This window comes from Esox lucius, chromosome 9, assembly GCF_011004845.1.
Source record: "Esox lucius isolate fEsoLuc1 chromosome 9, fEsoLuc1.pri, whole genome shotgun sequence".
Lineage (NCBI taxonomy): Eukaryota > Metazoa > Chordata > Actinopteri > Esociformes > Esocidae > Esox > Esox lucius.
This window is the reverse complement of record NC_047577.1, coordinates 18,317,019-18,339,386: the sequence shown is the minus strand read 5'-3', so window position 1 is coordinate 18,339,386 and position 22,368 is coordinate 18,317,019. Positions and strand designations below refer to the sequence as shown.

At 42.6% G+C, this 22,368-nt stretch overlaps 1 protein-coding gene across 1 annotated transcript; it reads right to left on the bottom strand.

Annotated features, from left to right (window-relative positions):
- Window positions 1–704: 704 nt before the first annotated feature.
- LOC114839801 (small integral membrane protein 28) lies at window positions 705–22,274 on the bottom strand. The gene is made up of 4 exons (XM_029122228.2): window positions 22,187–22,274; window positions 13,708–13,862; window positions 4,165–4,626; window positions 705–3,030 (listed from the first exon to the last, which is right to left on the bottom strand). Exons 3-4 carry the CDS (start codon window positions 4,276–4,278, stop codon window positions 2,608–2,610), a joined length of 537 nt encoding a protein of 178 aa, XP_028978061.1. The 5' UTR covers window positions 4,279–4,626; window positions 13,708–13,862; window positions 22,187–22,274; the 3' UTR covers window positions 705–2,607.
- Between the last annotated feature and the right edge of the window lie 94 nt (window positions 22,275–22,368).

Genomic DNA, 22,368 nt, shown 5'->3' with positions numbered 1-22,368 from the left:
TTAAAATTTTTGCTGGCCTTCTGGACAGAGTTGCAGAGAAAAAGCCATACCTCAGACTAGCCAATAAAAAGAAAAGATTAAGATGGACAGTGGAAGATTGGAAAAAAGGAGTCGCCTCTTCACTGTTGACGTTGATACTGGTGTTTTGTGGATACTATTTAATGAAGCTTCCAGTTGAGAACCTGTGAGGCGTCTGTTTCTCAAACTAGATACGTATGTATTTGTCCCCTTTCACAGTTGAGCACCGGGGCCTCCCACTCTTTCTATTTTGGTTCCAGCTAGTTTGTTCTGTGAAGGGAGTAGTATAGAGTGTTGTACAAGATCTTCAGTTTATTGGCAATTTTTTGCATGGAATAGCCTTCATTTCTTTGAACAAGAATAGGCTGATGAGTTTAAGAAAGAAAGTGCTTTGTTTCTGGCCATTTTGAGCCTGTAATCGAAGTGAACAATTGCTGATACTCCAGAATGTCAACAAGTCTGAAAGGCCAATTTGATTGCTTCTTTAATCAGTATAACAGTTTTCAGCTGTGCCAACAGGGTTTTCTAATGATCAATTAGCTTTTTAAAATTATATACTTGGATTAGCAAACACAAAATGTAATTGGAACACAGGATTGATGGTTGCTGATGGTGGGTTTCTGTACACCTATGTAGATATTCCATTTAAAATCAGACGTTTCCAGCTACAATAGTAATTTACAACATTAACAATGCCAACTGTATTTCTTATCAATAAGATTTTACTGTAATAGACAATTAGCTTTCCTTTCGAAAACAATGACAAGTGAACCCAATCTATTGAACCTTAATGTATATATATATTTATACTTAAATAGACAAGCTTATAGGTGTTGTGTTTGGGGTCCGAATTAGGCTTTGTAGATTTATCTCCGTAAAGATATCCATCCAATTGATGTGTCGTATGAATAAAAAAAAGAAACAATGCAAAATACATGATCTGTGAGTTAAAGCAGTTTTCAATCGGAATGTATTTTAAGTACATGTATTTACTGAAAAATTCTGTTTTCAGATTCAAATAATACAGAAAGCCCTTTTAACTAACTTCAAGCAATTCAGCAAGACCAAAAATTATAAGGCCTCCTTTGAGGAGACATCACCTCTGCATGACCAAGATTAACCAGAGGGGGGCAGCAAGCAATAATACTTTGGAATCTCAGCGATGATAGAACTCTCAATAACCATGCTCTTTTTTATTTTAATACAACATACAACTTTCACAAACAAATTATTGTAAATTATAATACATTTTATGTAGGGTAAGATATAAAAATAATCAAAGAGAGTTATTTTACTGGACTGGGACTTAGTACCTTGTTACATGTAAATCAATAATATACAGTATATATTATTGTATATTATGTTTTAATTAAGACATCTATAACATTCTTGCACTTAGCATTTTGACATTCTTAAGTCTTTAATTAGTGAGAAAACTAAAACCTACACAGGTGTGGAACAGGATGGTTTGGAACATGGTATTGCACATTCTGTGTGGATGTAAAAACAGGATAATTTATTTTGGGAATAACTACAAAATACATTTTCTATTTATATAATTATTGTGTCTATGAAGGTTTTCTTTTGCCATACAGTGACCAATTGCTGTTGTACATAGTCATAAATCTTTCTTACACCCTGCACTAACGTGTTTTTTGTGATCTGATCAATATGGTCCAATGACCATCTGATCAATGTGTGTTGCATATACACATAGTATTAAAATGCCTCTCTGTTCACATTGTCTGTAATCAGGTCTTTCATTACATATGCAAATTCTCAAATGTTTTTCCCACACTATTATTTATGTATTTTAAGGCACATAAATGCCATTTATTTAACAATGCCAACTGTCAGTAATTTTAGTGGTTGGAATAATTAAGCTTCAAATTGATTAATGTTTAGATTTGCACAAATCTAGGCTGTTTTAACATAACATTTTGGATAGTTTTTTTTGTCAAAACACTAATTAGTGGTGCAAATGAGTCAGAATTGTGTTGCCTGTGTAAATGCAATCACATTCACCAACCTGTCAAACTTTTTTTAACGATTACAATGTGAACAATTTCAGTACCCATGTTACAGCCAGATATAAAAAGAGCATTAGTGAATGTCCTCATGGAATCAGTAAACCTAATTAGTGGGAAAACAAATCTGAATTGGTCTGCCTGTGTAAACATAGCATTGAAGATGAAAATTGGCAGTGTTCAGACAGGCAGCCCAGTTCTGAGTTTTTTTAAAATTAATTGGTCTTTTGATCTATCAGATCAGATTAAGAAATATATTTGATATAAGATCTGATGTGACTGGTCGACTGTAAAATGTGTCTGCTGGCCGAACATTGTCATACTGTAAACAGATGGGACTATCAGAAGAGTAGCTCGATCTGTTGTTTTTATGTAGCGGCCCACTGAAAACCCCTTATTAAGAGCTTGAACGATAATGTCCCTTCAAAGGATTTTAGTCTCTTAGTCCTAGCCAGAAATAATTCCCTACATCCTATATAGGACACTATTTTGACTATAATCATATGTGGGCTATATAGAGAATAAAGTGTGCCATTTGAGACGCATCACCAGTATTCCTGAGTCACACATAACGTCCACTGGACTTGATCTCCGGGCACAGCCTGGCCTCCAGGTCCTCGGTCTTCACAGTCTCTATGTCTTTGCCACTGGTCAGACTGCCGGCGCGGCTGATCTTGGTCAGCGTCTCCTCGTAGGGCGGCGGCAGGTACACCATAAGGAACACGCCATCCGAAGTGTCCGAACACGTGCTGGTGTGGCGTTCGCCACGTCCAGTCACCGAGGTGAGGAACTGGGCGCTGCTCTCCGCGTCCTGAAGGTCCAGGGAGATTAATTGGGCCAGGCTCAGTTTGCGGGAGGTGCACCTCCTGTAGCCCATGAGCACCAGGAGGCTCACTACGAGGAGGGTGGCGACAGAGAGGACCACGTAGAGATTCAGCTCTGACTTCCCTTTCTGATCTGGGTTCAGCTCATCCCAGCGGTAACCCTGGTGGTTGGGGAAGAATAGGTTAGTAACTCAAGTCGTTGAAGGTGACTAAGTTTATAACTTCCCCATTCCACTGATTCAGCTTTGATCCTCTTCCTGAACATACGCGGTTGCGAAATCAAGATGTCCTACAGCCGTTCAATAATGGCTCTTGCAGTGTGTTGCATGCCTGGGTGTTTTACTTCCCTGTTGACACCATCAGTGTCCTAAATTCACCCGACCAATCTGTTTCAGTGGTAATCAGATAATGCTGTTCCTCATCTGAATGACTGAATAAAGACCCGACAACATCCCTCTGATCTGCTGATAGCTCCTAAAAGCTTTCCTTTGCCATTTCCCTGACATGAACTTCTCATATTAATGGGATATTTCAGGATTTTTTTCTTCCAAGTTTGACCCTATTTCGGCAACATCACCCAGTTTTATAATGGTTAAGTACCATTACTGACCTTTGCCTTAGTCCCCTCCATGAGCTGGACTAGTGGTAGTCACAAGAAAACAGACAAATGGATTTTGAATCATCCCTACAAGAAACTGTACAGTAATGTATTGTTTTTGACATTCACACATTTCAGTATGAAAACAGTTATTTCCATGATTATAGTATAGTTTGAATTGTGTCATTTCTGTTGAGCCCCAGTTTTGGTGAGTTATGCTTGCTTATGCTCAATATGTCAGAATTAGGCATGGTTTCAAGACAATATGTGAGTATACCCCACAAAGACATGACATGGCCGTAAAGTTTATTGTTGGGAATTTTTGGAGCCCATAGATTTTTTTTGGGGGGAGTCTCCACTACCACATGAAGTCAGCCAAACTGTCTGGATGAAGCTGCAGAACTTAAACTAAGTGTGAAATTAGGTAAAAAATGCCAAAACAAATTGAAATATAACTTTAAACATTGAGCAGTCATCATAGTTCTGAAATTGATTTAGCCCATGAGTACCACGTTCACAATAGTGTCTGAATTGATATAAATCCCCAGAGTATGTCTTTACAACTCAAACAATGTTTTGCCACCAACATACTCTTCTTAAGTAACCTTAAACGCCTGACAGCTCTCTCTTAGTAGCCTACAAAAGGAGAACACTTCTGCTGAATTAGACACACACCAACAAGTTGGTAATAACACACCTGTAACTGTCTTTCCACTGTGGGTGGAGAAGGTGACCCAGTCACCCAATCGATGCTTGCACGGCCAGCTGGCCCAAACCTCATCCAGCTGCTCTCCAGTAGCGTCCGCATCATGCTCTGGTGTCGTGGTGAATCAAACACGGCCAATCTAGCAGGCAGACAAGCACGTCTGGTCCCAGAGCAAGAGAACGGAGCTTCAGTAGGTAACGGCAAGTTGTGTGTGTCCCTTGGCGCCCGAACAGTTAGACAGTGAAAACGGTGATGTTGGGAGTAAGGGCAAAGCGGACGAGGGGAGGGGGTGTGCTGGGAGTTGTCGTGAGCTGTAAGCAGCTGCTCACATGGCCACACATGAGGGGTCAGCACAGGATCCAGGCCAGGGGACCGCCCAGTGACTGGAGCTAAAAGCCCAAGGGCAATCTCCTCACTCCCCTCTGGGAAATGTCATGCGTAGCGAGCGTTGGCCTGAATAGGAGAAGATGGAGGCAGGAGTAGCCAGCGATGGCCAGCCTTACCCACAGGGGGTTGAAAACCATTAAACATAATTGCATTTGGAATTGAATGACATGCCGTTTCCCACAGCACAATACAACATCAACAGAAGCCGAATCCAGATCAAAATAATCTTTCATCGCTATGTATATTTTCTCATTCTCTGATTTTGAGTTGGTGTAATGGTGCTGTTAGGAATAAAACATATATAGGTGTGTTGATGTGGTGAACAGTCTTATCAGTGTTTGTGGGACAGGGCAGGGAAAGTAGCAGGAGTACATCAAGTGAACTTGTAACTATATGTATGTAAACAAGGACAGTACTAATAAACAGGAGTTTTATAGGACTAGTTATGAACAGCCATGAGAAGTCCTTGGCTATGTGGATATTGCGGAACTAGAAACCTACCAAATCTCCCTACTGCAGCCTTGTTAAAATAAAAATGTTTAAAATGTATTATTACAACGTTTGTGTGGTTGTCCCATCTAGCTATCGTAACATGAATTCAGTAAGTGTAAGTCACTCTGGATAAAGCATAGTATTTATGAAAGGAATGATAATGTGCACCAAAGCTTGTTCTGTCGTCTGCTTTCTAAAGTCAACAATCTTTGTTTTGATGACATTTTCTTGGCACCACAATGCCAGTTTTCATATCAGGCTGTTCCCTCTGCAAACTTCAGGTTTTACAGGAATAGCCTGCTGGAGCGTGACCAGTATCTGCTAGATGGAGCAACAGAGTGTTGTGTGAGGCAGAAAATTCACTGAGACATTGGATGAGATTAAAATAATGATATTGCATAAAGCCTGAAGATGAACTGTGGTCTAGTTTGGAGGCCAGGTGTGTGTTATTGAGGCAGGGCATGGTCCTGGCCCTAATGCATAGTGATTGATGGTCAATGGCCAGGTAATCTTCTCCAAGCATCATCAAAATAGTGGGAGAAATGGAATGAGACAAAGTGATCTTGTCAGGTACTGTTCAGAAATCTCGGCTGACTAAATCCCATTTATCTGCAGGAGATTTTAACAGCCTGATTGAGACTATTACTGACGCTGCCTTAGGACCAATTCAAACTAAGATTTGCAAAATGCCACAAAGTCTAAATCCTCAACACAAAGAGATTGACTCCCTTCATTCATTGTGACATGAAAAGGAACGTAGGCGTGTGTATGTTTAAAGTATTCTCGCATGCACTGTCAATCTTTATCCACACTTTATTATGAGTAAAGAAGACTAAGCCAGGTTACAAGGTAGTTTGTTTTTGTGTATTAAATCATAACTCAAACACATTGTGGATCTTTGATGAGAATCAGACCGGCTTGACTAGATTTAATTCAAAGTTATGACCTGAACTTGCTGGGTGAAGAGGAAATGCTTTGTTCCCTGCAATTCTATATATATTTTCATTGGGAGTAAATAGACAGTTGCAGTTCTGAAGTAAGTAAGAATATTGCAGAACTGCAACTTATTTCCTGCAACTCTATCCAGTTTGTTTTTTAGATTATCATGTAAACAATTACTAGTACGTAGATGAGCATTTTGTGTCGGGTTCCGCTGGTAGGCCAGAGATGGTGCCCAATTTGCATATATTAATGTAATAATCAATTTGCATAATGCAAAAGTTTATTAAAATGATCAGGGACTGGAAAAACTTGTGGTAGAAAACAGGCAGAGGTATTTAACAGTAAATCAGATTCTGGTAAGGCTGGGAACGTAGGCTCAAAACGTAGTCAGGAAGATCAGGCAGTGTCAATGTCACAAACAATATCTCACAGAGACAGGGTGCAAAGACCAGAATTAAATAGTGTGTGCCGATGGCATTCAGGTGGGTGTGAGCAATTGATAGTGATCTGGAGAGTGAGCTGCGTTCAGGAGATCGGTGACGTGTTCAAGGGTGTGACAAACATTATAATTAAGGCCTATTGTTATATATATTCATGTGACATGTCTGACTCACCCGTGTGTTATTCAACTGCAGATTGCTTATTATGGATGAAGAATTAAGCAAATAGTCTTTGTGATATTTGATTTCGGGGCAGGCATAGAGCTACATGGGTCACTCTGACAGAGCCGATTGTGAGGTTGTGACACAGTGGGGAGAACAAGTTTTTGATAACCTGCCGATTTTGCAGTGTTTCCTACTTACAAAGCATGTAGAGGTCTGTAATTTCTATCATAGGTACAATGGTACAAAAATCCAGAAAATAAAATTGTATGATTTTTAAATAATTAATTTGCATTGTATTGCATGACATAAGTATTTGATCACACACCAAACAGTAAGAATTCCGGCTCTCACAGACCTGTTTGTTTTTCTTTAAGAAGCCCTCCTGTTCTCCACTCATTACCTGTATTAACTGAACCTGTTTGAACTCGTTACCTGTATAAAAGACACTTGTCCACACACTCAATCAAACAAACATACTCCAACCTCTCCACAATGGCCAAGACCAGAGAGCTGTGTTAGGACATCAGGGTTATATATGTATACCTGCACAAGGCTGGGATGGGCTACAGGACAATAGGCAAGCAGCTTGGTGAGAAGGCAACAACCGTTGGCGCAATTATTAGAAAATGGAAGAAGTTCAAGATGACGGTCAATCTCCCTCGGTCTGGGGCTCCATGCAAGATCTCACCTCGTGGGGCATCAATGATCGTGAGGAAGGTGAGGGATCAGCCCAGAACTACAAGGCAGGACCTGGTCAATGACCTGAAGAGAGCTGGGACCACAGTCTCAAAGAAAACCATTAGTAACACACTACGCCGTCATTGATTAAAATACTACAGTCCACGCAAGGTCCCCCTGCTCAAGCCAGGGCATGTCCAGGCCCGTCTGAAGTTTGCCAATGACCATCTGGATGATCCAGAGGAGGAATGGGAGAAGGTCATGTGATCTGAAGAGACAAAAATAGAGCTTTTTGGTCTAAATCCACTCGCCGTGTTTGGAGGAAGAAGAAGGATGAGTACAACCCCAAGAACACCATCCCAACCGTGAAGCATGGAGGTGGAAACATCATTCTTTGGGGATGCTTTTCTGCAAACGGGACAGGACGACTGCACCATATTGAGGGGAGGATGGATGGGGCCATGTATAGTGAGATCTTGGCCAACAACCTCGTTCCCTCAGTAAGAGCATTGAAGAAGGGTCGTGGCTGGGTCTTCCAAGTCCATATTGCCCAGCGACAGCCTAGAAACCTGAAGGATCTGGAGAAGGTCTGTATGGAGGAGTGGGCCAAAATCCTTACTGCAGTGTGTGCAAACCTGGTCAAGAACTACAGGAAACGTATGATTCCTGTAATTGCAAACAAAGGTTTCTGTACCAAATATGAAGTTATGCTTTTCAGATGTATCAAATACTTATGTCATACAATAGAATGTGATTTTCTGGATTTTTGTTTTAGATTCCATCACTCACAGTTGAAGTGTACCTATGATAAAAATTGCAGACTTCTAAATGCTTTGTAAGTGGGAAAACCTGCAAAATCGGCAGTGTATCAAATTCTCCCCACTGTAGCTGCCAAACAGGAAGTGAGGCATTAGAACGGTGGAACTGTGACCAATAAGCTCAGGATTTAGGACAATGTAGCACACATTTCATAGAAATTAATCCCCTTTAATGGTGTTAAATAATGAATTATTTGTCATGTAGGTTGGACACTATTAGCTGCCAACCACTGGCATCATCAGGAAATTGTTTTATTTACCACAAAATGTATGGATTTTATTTTATATTTTACATTGCTTTGGATTAACTTTGCTCCTTCCCAGTGAGTAAATGTAATTACTTTTACGTGGTTGTGTGATTGTCCCAAACAGCAATCTTGGGACCAGCACAACTCACTCTAGATTAAAGCTGCTAAATGATGCTGCTAAACTGCTAAAAGACATTGTATTTTTTTCATAACTATGTCACCAGGGAACACATAATCCATGATGTAATTTCATTTAAAAGGCTAGTTTTTATTTGAAAGATTTCCTAGATCCTTGTGAACTTCTACCGCTGCACAGTCGAGAGCATCCTAACTGCGCCAGTGTGGTTTAACTGTTGCTCCGTAGCTGACCAGAAGGCCCTGCAACGGGTGGTGAAAACCGCCCAGCACATCACTGGTGCCCAGCTCCCAGCCATCATAGACCTCCAGCGCAAGTGGTGTCTGGACAGGGCGCGCAGCATCCCCAGGGACCCCTCACACTCACGTCTCAAACTTTTTGCCCTCCTCCCATCAGGCAGGCGGTAAAGGTCTCTTCATTCCCGCACCAGCAGGCTCAGGAACAGTTTCTTTCCATCTGCTGTAACCCTGCTGAACTCTGTGACCCAGAGAACTCTGTGACCCATCGCTAACTATGCCCACCCTTTGTACTACTGGACTCGGTCACTGCCGAGTCTGATAAGATTTTTCAGGTCACGTGTCATTGCTGCCAGTCCCGCATTTCATTTGCACATGCCAACGTGCACCGTAGCACATTTAGAACTGCCACTGTACTTGCATTTTCAATTGTTACACACCCATGTCTCATTGCTGCAATCTCTTGCACATGCTACCTTACTCCTTCAATTGGCCTCAATTGCGAATTCAGAAAGCCATTGAGAATTTCCACAACTACTTATCTCACTTGTACATACATTATACTTAATACCTGTAAATTTTCTGTAAATGTGTACATTTTCCACTACTATTTAGAATTGCCATATGTCATGTTTGCATTAAGTGCTCAGCTGTACATTCCACATTTTTCTGCACTCCTCTATTTGCCCTCCTGGTTAGACGCAAACTGCATTTCGTTGTACTTTACTTGTACAGTTCAGTGACAATAAAGTTGAATATAGGTGAGGCCATGGAGGCCATGGAGAAGGACTATCGGCTGGCCTCGAAGAGATTCTGGCAAACCATCCGGCGCCTCAGGAGAGGGAAACAGTGCCCTACCAACGCTGTTTACAGTAGAGGTGGGCAGCTGTTGACCTCAACTGAGGATGTCGTCGGGCGGTGGAAGGAATACTTCGAGGATCTCCTCAATCCCGCTGTCACTTCTTCCATTGAGGAAGCAGAGGATGAGGGCTCAGAGGTGGACTCGTCCATCACCCGGGCTGAAGTCACTGAGGTGGTCAAGAAACTCCTCGGTGGCAAGGCACCGGGGGTGGATGAGATCCGCCCTGAGTACCTCAAGTCTCTGGATGTTGGGGGGCTGTCTTGGTTGACACGCCTGTGCAACATCGCGTGGCGGTCGGGGACAGTGCCTCTGGGATGGCAGACCGGGGTGGTGGTCCCTCTTTTTAAGAAGGGGGACCGGAGGGTGTGTTCCAACTATAGGGGGATCACACTTCTCAGCCTCCCCGGGAAAGTCTATGCCAGGGTTCTGGAGAGGAGAATACGGCCGATAGTAGAACCTCGCATTCAGGAGGAACAGTGTGGTTTTCGTCCGGGCCGTGGAACACTGGACCAGCTCTATACCCTCTACAGGGTGTTGGAGGGTTCATGGGAGTTTGCCCAACCAATCCACATGTGTTTTGTGGATTTGGAGAAGGCATTCGACTGTGTCCCTCGCGGCATCTTGTGGAGGGTGCTTGGGGAATATGGGGTCCTGGGTCCTTTGCTAAGGGCTGTCAGGTCCCTGTACAACCGAAGCAGGAGCTTGGTCCGCATTGCCGGCAGTAAGTCAGACTTGTTCCCAGTGCATGTTGGACTCCGGCAGGGCTGCCCTTTGTCACCGGTTCTGTTCGTAATTTTTATGGACAGAATTTCTAGGCGCAGCCAGGGGCCGGAGGGTGTCAGGTTTGGGGACCACACAATTTCGTCTCTGCTCTTTGCAGATGATGTTGTCGTGTTGGCCCCTTCTAACCAGGACCTTCAGCATGCGCTGGGACGGTTTGCAGCCGAGTGTGAAGCGGTGGGGATGAAAATCAGTACCTCCAAATCCGAGGCCATGGTCCTCAGTCGGAAAAGGGTGGCTTGCCCACTTTAGGTTGGTGGAGAGTGCCTGCCTCAAGTGGAGGAGTTTAAGTATCTAGGGGTCTTGTTCAGGCGAAGCTCTCGATTTACCAGTCAATCTACGTTCCTACTCTCACCTATGGTCATGAGCTTTGGGTCATGACCGAAAGGACAAGATCCCGGATACAGGCAGCCGAAATGAGCTTTCTCCGCAGGGTGGTCGGGCGATCCCTTAGAGATAGGGTGAGAAGCTCGGTCACCCGGGAGGAGCTCAGAGTAGAGCCGCTGCTCCTCCACATCGAGAGGGGTCAGCTGAGGTGGCTTGGGCATCTTTTTCGGATGCCTCCGGAACGCCTTCCTGGGAAGGTGTCCGGTCCCGTCCCACCGGGAGGAGACCCCGGGGAAGACCTAGGACACGCTGGAGGGACTATGTCTCCCGGCTGGCCTGGGAACGCCTCGGTGTCCCCCCGGAAGAGCTAGAGGAAGTGTCTGGGGAGAGGGAAGTCTGGGCATCCCTGCTTAGACTGCTGCCCCCGCGACCCGGCCCCGGATAAGCGGAAGAAGATGGTATGGTATGGTATAATCTAATTTAAACAAGTAGCAGTATTTTCTTCTCTCAATCTATAGTTTCTTGTCATCTCTTACTCTTTGCTAATGACAACTCTATTTCCTACTGAAATGATAGTTAATATACGGATTTATTCAGACTCGTTACATTTTTTGCTATAGACTTATTTTGTTTTCTCATGTTGCTGAGAAGTATCTTCGTCGCATGTTTCTCCCTTCACTATAGGAATGGTATTATCCAGGTAATGATTAGTACCTGTTTTTGCCAGACAAAGGTCCATGCTTTCCTCATTGCTTGCTCAATTATGTTCTTTTTAAACCACATTTTATTACCAGTGTCCTGAATTTTAGAATAATATATTTATGTTTACCATCTGCTGGTGTTGATTAATTGTCTCTAAGGTTGTCTCCTATTACAAAATGAAAGCTCTTATAAATAAAGCAAATGTTCCTTAGCTGTTCTTTCACTTTGTATAACCAAAACCATTAAAATCCCTCATGTAAAGCAAATCCTTATGGACAAAAATGATCAAACGTGGGACTACTGTATTCATAAAAAATTTATTTCACTATCGATTTCCTTGTGTCTCTAGACGAACTGTAGTCCATGATTTAACAGGAGGTTTTAGTGTGAAACCCTACAGGATTTATGTCCACATTCCGGCGTTCGTGTCCATGCGAAAGAAAACAGAGATAATCGTATCCCCTTAGCTAAATTAAAGAGGTCTTCTCACTGTTCAGCTATTCAGCTGTGCTGCCTCAATCCCATTCTAGTTTCCCTGTGTCCAGATTGGTGCATGTCTGATGTCGACAGAGCATGCAGGTGTCCCGCTCAACATCTGTCTCCAATCGGCCTCTGGATGTTAAACCGGTGGGAGACTGGGATTTCTGAATCAGGAGGGATTTGGGAGGCGGTGGATTGACTGTAATTACAGCTCACGTGGCGTACAGAGGGGTCTGACCAATCTGTCTAGTCCCCAGCTGCCTCTGACACAGGAATCCATTCCAGGGTAATCCTGGTCGTCCTTGTTGTGTACGTTTATAAATCCACATAAGAGAGACAGCAATTGAAAATCAAATCCAATTTTATTTAATTAGCAAATTAGCAAAAATCATCAATTTACCAGGAACAGATTAGTGCAGCTTCTCCTGGCTTCTAAAATATTTATGTTGTAACTCCACTACTCACCATTTCTAACAGGAAGTTCCTGTTTGAAGCAGTGAGTAGTGCAGTTGTCTGTAGATTGGAAGGTCCCTGGTTTGAAATATGGCCTTCCATTTTTATTCTGGATTATTACTCGAACATTACTTTACCTAAAATAATCTTACGAATTCGGCTGTCACAGATTTACGTAAAATAGTCTGTGTAGTCCCCTGAGACCAGGTTGCACCTATTTAACAAGTTACACCGTATTGTGGCATTATAATATAATTAAAAATAAAAAAAAACTTAACGTAGTTTAACTGTGAGGGCTGCTACTCGGGTCAAATAGAACATGACAAATTGGTAAACGATTTACCCTAGGTTACTAAAACGAACACATTTATGCTAAAAATGTATGGAAAGCTTGCAACCTATTGTACACGTTTCTCACCATGACCTTCTTCTTTAGGTATGGATACATTTTCTGTTCTGATTTCCACAAGTCTGAGCAAATTACTGACTAGGTGTCAAGGTACGGTGAGCAGCAGCGCCACCGTTCTGTGCACCCTCAGTTCCCATCACCTACGAACAAATCCCGGACTTGTTTTGTCACGTCTTAATCATGCACACCAGGTCCCTATCACATCATTTTTAAGTGTTTAAATGTTTACCCTCAGCACCCCGCATTTGTGGCTCATTGTTGTTGCTGTCTGTATATCACACGTAACCGGTGAGTGGTTCCGTTTGCTGTTTAAAGATTCAGCCCCTTTGTTTTCATGAAGTTTGTTTTGTATGCTCGTGTTGGTTTTTCATTAAATACCCCTGCATCGAGTATATTCGCCTGCGCCTGGTTCCTCCACTACCACCATCCGTTACAGTAGGCACCAATCAGAGGCAGCAGTTTTATGATGTCATCACGTAGACTTCTCACGAAGTATTTTACAGTATTTTTAAACTACAAAATGCAAAACAATGTTAGATTCTGTATTAGATTCAAAAGACCTTTGTATGTTATGTTCCAACCTATGATCAATGGGCCTATCCATAGAATCTATGACAGTCACATGAGCAACTCCTAGCAGGAAGTATGGACAGGAAGTATGGGGTCCATCTGTAACATCTCTATTGTCCTTTGTTCAGAGTTAATCAGCACATGCGTTGTTACGTTTCTCATGCCCTTTCCCTATCAACACTAAAATATTTCATACAATATATGAAGCCATTTTCATCAACCCTATCAAATAAAAATGACAAAATCCTATTTTGTATTTTAAATACGTATTTTAAATACATGTATTTCAGTGTACATGTAAGTGACAGGACCCAACACTATTAAAATAGTACCAGGATGCCACTTTTTCTAATTCCCCTCCCCTGTGGTTTTGAACGAATACATTCTGTGAAGGCTGGAAGGCTCTGACCTGCGTCTGTTCACCACCCAGGCTGCACTGTGCATCCTGTTTTGTCCTGCATTGTCTCCTTAAAGCTTGGCCTCATCAAAGACAACGTTGTTCTCAGTGGTCGTCTCAGGAACAGTCCTGCAGGCGTCTTGACTCTGGTGGTCTGGGGCGTGGTCCTATAACAAAATAGGAAATTGTCAAGACAGCACTGCATCGTTAAGTATCGACCTTTCCCCTTGTCAAGTGCTTGCTTTAGATTCTGCACCAGGCGTCCTACTGCACCATTTGAAGCTGGATGGTTAGGAGATAAACTGATGTGTTTCGCCCCGTTGTTCCATAGGAATTTGGATAAGAGCCGTAGCGCTTGTCATCAACACCACTCCTGGCCATTTGGAATAACTGTCGGTTATCAGGAATTTGTGCTTTCCCTTTTCTGCAAAATCCAAATGAACCCTCTGCCATGGGCTGTCTGCCCAGATCCATGGATGTACTGGAGCATTAGCTGGTTTGTTTCTTGTTAGCTAACATGTCTGACATGTACTGTCTCAATGTCTCTGTCAATGTTAAGCCATCAAAAATGGCTGTGTGGTGGCTTTCATTATAACCATACCCAAGTGATTCTCATGTAGCTCTTTCAGCATCTGCGGTCTCCGGCACAGTAGGTATCACTACCCTAAATCCCCACATGACACAAACACTTTCCAAGGTTAACTTTGTTTCTTGTCCAATTCAATTTCAAATTACCATCGGTCACATGCATTGGCCATCCATTAAATGTATTGTACATCCTATTAAAGATGATGTAATTCTTCATCTTGGCAGCTATCTCTTATACAGAGATGGGTACTAGATTTGATTAGATTAAATTTTATTGTCATTGAACAGTACGAGTACAGTACAACAAAATGCAGTTATCATCTAACCAGAAGTGCAAATAGAAGAGGGCAGAACATTTAGAAGAATTAAGTATAGTGTTTGTTACAAATGGAATGTGTAGATGTGCAATGAAGGCAAACACAGCGCAAATGGCAATACTCAATGAGCAATGAAATCAAATAGGGAAGGGCAGAACATTTCCAAGTATTAAGTATACGTATGTACAAGTGGGAAATTAACAGTTGTGCAATGAGGCAAATAAAGGTACAAATGGCAATTCTGACCCGTGCATTCGAGCAAGTTGGAAGTGTAAGTTAGTCTGTACAACTGAAATGCAGGGAGCGCAGCAATGGGGTTCCAGAGGTAGACATGTACATGTTACAGCTGAAAAATGCAAGTACAATGGCAATTCTAAATATGTAGTGCAGGCAAATTGAAGGTGCAAGGTGGCATGTGCAACTGAAATGCAGGGAGAGCAGCAATGGGGTACCCGAGTTAGACACGTACATGTGACAACTGACTTTGCAAGGCAGTGTCAGAGTCCAGTAGTACAAGGGAGTGCAACAAGGTCCCTGAGAGACAGTACTAAGAGGCGGCCGGGTGGGTATGGTTAGTGTTGGGTACAGAGTTCAGCAGGGTCACAGTAGATGGAAAGACACCCTCCCTGAGGCTGCTGGTGCGGGAACGAAGAGACCTGTATCACCTGCCTGATGGTATGGATGTGAAGGGTCTCTGATGATGCTTCGTGCCCTATGCAGACTCCTCTTGCGCTGGAGGTCTACGATGGCTGGGAGCTGGGTACTTGTGATGTGCTGGCCGGTTTTCACCACCCGTTGCAGGGCCTTCTGGTCGGCCACAGAGCCTCTGCCAAACCACACTGTGGCGCAGTTTGTCAGAATGCTCTCGATTGTGCAGGGGTAGAAGTCCACAAGGATCTGGGAAGTAGGCCTTCTTCAGCCTCCTCAAAAAGTATAGGCTGCTGCAACTTTTTGGCCACGGTTTTAAGTGCTGAGAGTCCAGGAGAGGTCTTCGTAGATGTGGACACCCAGGAATTTGAAGCTGGACGCCCACATGGCATGACTGCAGCCTTTGGACTTCCTGTAATCCACAATGAGGTCCTTGGTCATCTTTGCATTGAAGGCCAGGTTGTTGTCAGCGCACCATGCTGCCCAGCACTTGACCTCCTCCCTGTAGGCTAACTTGTCAATGTCACTGCTCAGGCCTTCCACCGTGGTGTCGTCTGCAAACGTGACGTTGTTGTTGGAACTGTGTACAGGTGCACAGTCATGGGTGAAGAGGGAGTACAGGAGGGGGCTCAGCACATAGCCTTGTGTCGAAGCGGGCGTAGAACCTGTTTAAGGAGACGTCGCTGGCTGTGGGGGCAGGGTTCTTTGGCCTGTAGTCTGTGATGTGTCGGGGTTCTGAATTGTTGAAGTGCTCCTCAATCTGCAGTTTTGTGGTCATTTTTAGCCATCTTGATGCACCTTTTCAGGTTGGCCCTGGAAGAGCTGTAGGCCTCCACATCGCCGGATCTGAAAGAAGTGTCGTTCAAATGCCTTTAGCAGTTGTCTGACCTCTCTGTTCATCCACGTTTTCTGGTTGGGGAAGGTCCTTATTAGTCTACGGGTAGTGACATTGTTGGTGCAGGTGTTGATGTAATCCAGAACGGAAGAAGCTTGTGTTTCAATGTCCGTATGGGAGTCAAGGGTGGCTTGACTGGCAAACAAACTCCAGTCTGTGTGTTGAAACTGGTTCTGTAGAAGTAAGTCGGACCCCTCTGGCCACTCTTTGACTGTGTTCACTGATGGTTTCACACATTTAATGAGGGGCAAACACTTGGGGAGTAGGAACAGTGAAAGGTGATCAGACTGGAATGACACCCTGAACTCCGGATTACTCAGAGTAGCCTCCATCTGAATGGGTAAACGAGACAGAGCATCAGCATTACCATGCTAGATGGAAGCCTTGTACTGAATCTCATACTGATATGCTGCTAGGATAAGCACCCATCTCTGAAGTCGGCTGCTAAGGTTGGAATCCATGTCTTGGGTCCTAGTATCTTGATGTGAACTTTCACCCAAACAAATACTCATGAAATTTAGCAACCTCAAACACAATACCCAGTGCCTCCTTTTCTATCTATGCATCGTTTACCTCTGTCTTACCAGATGGCAGATGGCAAAGCCCTTTTTATTGCAGGTTCGTCAAGTGTCCAGTTTTATTGCTTAACGGACACTGGAACTCTTTATAACGGCACTTCCACGCTGAATGTCATCAGCTCTTAACTGTGTGTGGGACAGTTATTGGGGGTTGTTGGAATCTCTGCATGCTAGTTGCAGTGCATTCAAAGTTATTGGTGACCTCCAGCATCTTTTGCCAAGTCATATCTCCATTGGTAGCTTAATTCAAAGGTTTACTGCGCAATTCTTCACGCAGCTTCTCTTCCAGTGTCTCACCATAACCATACATAGCTGCTAGTCCTTTCAATGCACGTGTCAGGGTTGAGGGTAGGCAACAGGAAGTAGGCCCAGGCAAGGTGCAGAGTTGCCACATAGAGATGGCTAGGGGCATCCCTATTGTCAGAACCTGACAGCTGCAATTTACTCATAAAATGATTCTCCAGTGAGCTGCGTACAATTACCAATAAAAAAATGTTGGCGTGTAAAAATCTCTTTGACATCTGTAGCAATTCCTTCAGATCAGTCACGCCTGGTTTAACTGCTGCAACAAGTCTTTCAACAAAGAAAGACTTTTTGTTTTTTGTTCCAACCACGGACAGAAAACCGGTCTTCTTTTATCTTCTTTGATATTCCACATTCCATCTTCCATTTTATTAATGCACTTCCTGCTAACAAAGGGAGCTATACGAAGCAAAAAACTTGTCCTCATTGTCACTTGTCGTGTTCCACATAAGAGATAGCAATTGTAGTTTTTAATCTAGTTTTATTTAATTAGCAAAAGTGTCAGTTGATTTAACCTTACTGTAACTACGTATAAACAACAGTCCTAGGCCCGGTTTCCCAAAGCACTTCCCAAAGCATTAAGAACACTAAGATCGTGATCGTAACATGCACGTTAAGTGCCTTGTTATTTTATCGGTGTGTTTCCTGAAAGCATTGCTTGTTAATTAACGGACCATTCGTTAGTCCATCTTAACTGATATTAACAGACACTTGATGATTTTTGTGAAATAGCACCTCCCTCAACATGAGAGGAGTGATGGCAAACAGTTAATATTAAGGCAATAGAACAAATAAATATGATCAAAACAGTTTTGATTTAGACAAATTTATTTATACAAATTAAATAATAATGTGTGGGTGGATATACAGTGGGGAGAACAAGTATTTGATACACTGCCGATTTTGCAGGTTTTCCCACTTACAAAGAATGTAGAAGTCTGTAATTTTTATCATAGGTACTCTTCAACTGTGAGTGATGGAATCTAAAACAAAAATCCAGAAAATCACTTTTTCTTTAAGTAATTAATTTGCATTTTATTGCATGACATAAGTATTTGATACATCAGAAAAGCAGAACTTCATATTTGATACTGAAACCTTTGTTTGCAATTACAGAGATCATACGTTTCCTGTAGTTCTTGACCAGGTTTGCACACACTGCAGTAAGGATTTTGGCCCACTCCTCCATACAGACCTTATCCAGATCCTTCAGGTTTTGGGGCTGTCGCTGGGCAATACAGACTTTCAGCTCCCTCCAAAGATTTTCTATTGGGTTCAGGTCTGGATACTGGCTAGGCCACTCCAGGACCTTGAGATGCTTCTTATGGAGCCACTCCTTAATTGCCCTGGCTGTGTGTTTCATGCTGGAAGACCCAGCCACGACCCATCTTCAATGCTCTTACTGAGGGAAGGACGTTCTCACCCAAGATTTGACGGTACATGGCCCCGTCCATTGTCCCTTTGATGCATTGAAGTTGTCCTGTCCCCTTTGCAGAAAAACACCCCAAAGCATAATGTTTCCACCTCCATGTTTGATGGTGGGGATGGTGTTCTTGGGGACATAGGCAGCATTCCTCCTCCTCCAAACACGGCGAGATGAGTTGATGCCAAAGAGCTCGGTTTTGGTCTCATCTGACCAGAACACTTTCATCCAGTTCTCCCCTGAATCATTCAGATGTTCATTGGCAAACTTCAGATGGGCCTGTACATGTGCTTTCTGGAGCAGGGGGAACTTGAGGGGGTTGCAGGATTTGAGTCCTTCACGGCATAGTGTGTTACCAATTGTTTTCTCTGTGACAATGGTCCCAGCTGCCTTGAGGTAATTGACAAGATCCTCCCTTGGGCTGATTCCTCACCGTTTTCATGATAATTGCAATTCCACGAGGTGAGATCTTGCATGGAGCCCCAGATCGAGGGAGATTGACAATTCTTTTGTGTTTCTTCCATTTGTGAATAATCGCCCAAACTGTTCTCACCAAGCTGCTTGGCGATGGTCTTGTAGCCCATTCCAGCCTTGTGTAGGTCTACAATCTTGTCCCTGACATCCTTGGACAGCTCTTTGGTCTTGGCCATGGTAGAGAGTTTGGAATCTGATTGATTGCTTCGGTGGACAGGTGTCTTTTATACAGGTAACAAGCTGAGATTAGGAGCACTCCCTTTAAGAGTGTGCTCCTAATCTCAGCTCGTTACCTGTTTAAAAGACACCTGGGAGCCAGAAATCTTTCTGATTGAGAGGGGATCAAATACTTATTTCACTCATTAAAGTGCAAATCAATTTATAACATTTTTGACATGCGTTTTTCTGGATTGTTTTGTTGTTATTCTGTCCCTCACTGTTCAAATAAACCCACCATTAAAATTATAGATTGATAATTTCTTTGTCAGTGGCCAAACATACAAAATCAGCAGGGGATGAAAAAAAATTCCCTCAATGTATTAAAATACAAAACTTAAATATTATAGCGTCTCCAACCCCCTGAGTTAAAAATTGGAGTTAGAGGATCCTACTGGGCTACTCAAAGACATTTACCTTTTTCTTCCTTATCCACTCCACTGTAACTATACCTGTGTCCATTACAATAATTAAAATCCCATTTCAAGAGATCAGTATAGTGTGTAGATAAGTGGGGGGAATACAGATTCAAAAGAATGAAAAAAAACTCAATTTCACTGAACAAAAAATGTGATGTGAAAAAAACGTCAGGTTGTTCTAGACCTCCTATAGGCTGTAGATACATGTTATGCTTTAAATGATAGAAGAAAGCCAAGGACACCATCCTTAAGTCGCAGGGGGCTGGAACCAAGCCCATGCTGAAGCATCATACTGTATGTGAACCAGAAGCAGCAGGTTAGACCACTAGACCATTTTAGGCATCTACAGTTTTGAACTGTCCACCAAGCGCCAAATATGATAGATTCCCTTTACCCACTTCCACCTCTTAACACTGTCCCTCCATCCCATGTAGGCTAAACCATAAAACTGTATATAAGAAGGTATAACCAGTATATACATTAACATTTATATTCTTTACCAACAAGGGTTTAATTGAATCAAAGCCCCAATAAAGTATTTACCCAGTCCATTTGTCAAATTAACTTACAGAATAATCCAAAGTATTTTGTATCAGAAATGTTGGCCCGAACTTCAGAAAGTTAACAACTTTTTTTTTAATGTATTGCCACCATCAAATCTCAAATGAAGTGTGAATAGATCCTGAGAGAAAAAAGTATTTTCAGGGGTAGAAAGTAAATGTAGGAACTTTAAAAGTGATCCCAAAACACATTCATCTAGGCTCAAATATCTAGATGATTGGGTAACATATTTCATGAAATAATATGTATTACGGTTGAATAAAATGTTAGAGAGCATACTTTAAAAACCAGTATGTTTCTTTTCAGATGTGTGTTTAAGTAAGCATTTCTGTCAGATTGCAACAAAAAAATATGACAACGATGATCAGCATGTTGTGGAATGGTAATTCCTTTAGGCGACAATTACATGTCTCAACATCCTACTACTTTTTCCCAGTTTAACCACATATATACACTCACTTAAAGGATTATTAGGAACACCTGTTCAATTTCTCATTAATGCAATTATCTTATCAACCAATCACATGGCAGTTGCTTCAATGCATTTAGGGGTGTGGTCCTGGTCAAGACAATCTCCTGAACTCCAAACTGAATGTCAGAATGGGAAAGAAAGGTGATCTAAGCAATTTTGAGCGTGGCATGGTTGTTGGTGCCAGACGGGCCGGTCTGAGTATTTCACAATCTGCTCAGTTACTGGGATTATCTCACACAACCATTTCTAGGGTTTACAAAGAATGGTGTGAAAAGGGAAAAACATCCAGTATGCGGCAGTCCTGTGGGCGAAAATGCCTTGTTGATGCTCAGAGGTCAGAGTAGAATGGGCCGACTGATTCAAGATGATAGAAGAGCAACTTTGACTGAAATAACCACTCGTTACAACCGAGGTATGCAGCAAAGCATTTGTGAAGCCACAACACGCTCAACCTTGAGGCGGATGGGCTACAACAGCAGAAGACCCCACCGGGTACCACTCATCTCCACTACAAATAGGAAAAAGAGGCTACAATTTGCACGAGCTCACCAAAATTGGACAGTTGAAGACTGGAAGAATGTTGCCTGGTCTGATGAATCTCGATTTCTGTGGAGACATTCAGATGGTAGAGTCAGAATTTGGCGTAAACAGAATGAGAACATGGATCCATCATGCCTTGTTACCACTGTGCAGGCTGGTGGTGGTGGTGTAATGGTGTGGGGGATGTTTTCTTGGCACACTTTAGGCCCCTTAGTGCCAATTGGGCATTGTTTAAATGCCACGGCCTACCTGAGCATTGTTTCTGACCATGTCCATCCCTTTATGACCACCATGTACCCATCCTCTGATGGCTACTTCCAGCAGGATAATGCACCATGTCACAAAGCTCGAATCATTTCAAATTGGTTTCTTGAACATGACAATGAGTTCACTGTACTGAAATGGACCCCACAGTCACCAGATCTCAACCTAATAGAGAATCTTTGGGATGTTTGTGGAACGGGAGCTTTGTGCCCTGGATGTGCATCCCACAAATCTCCATCAACTGCAAGATGCTATCCTATCAATATGGGCCAACATTTCTAAAGAATGCTTTCAGCACCTTGTTGAATCAATACCCCGTAGAATTAAGGCAGTTCTGAAGGCGAAAGGGGGTCAAACACAGTATTAGTATGGTGTTCCTAATAATCCTTTAGGTGAGTGTATATTTCTGCTTTATTAAATGACGTTGTTTGATGATGAGCAAGTCTTAATAAATCATAGATTTAGGCCTAGGCATTATTACCCACATCAGATGTTTTTTAAGATGAGTTAACCAACTGTTTGATAGTTTTGAAATTGCCTTAACAAGCTATTTTGATGTGAGGGTAAAACGTTATTCTTTTGAAGTGGCTTTCGTGCATTAATGTCAGTGTGGTTGGTGTTTTTTTGCTGGTCTACGGAATATTTTAGAAGTACCTATAGTTTTACAAGGAATTAGTAAATTTACTGACCGATGTGCACATTGTCCTTTCCCAGTCTGCTTGTGAGCAATGTTAAACTTTACTACAAGTAGGTGGCACGTAGCCTACTACATCAAACCTACTATTGTTTTTACCTGGCTGGTCGCAGCTTTGACACGAGGTTCGGAAGAGATGAAGCAAGACTAAACAGCCTTTTTCGGTCTTTAGGTTTCTAGTGGACTAATTCAGGATTTCCCCATGACAACATTATTTCGATTTCCATAGTAGAACAAAACAACAAGGAAGTGAAGGTGTGCCATTCGTTGTAATTCCGAAA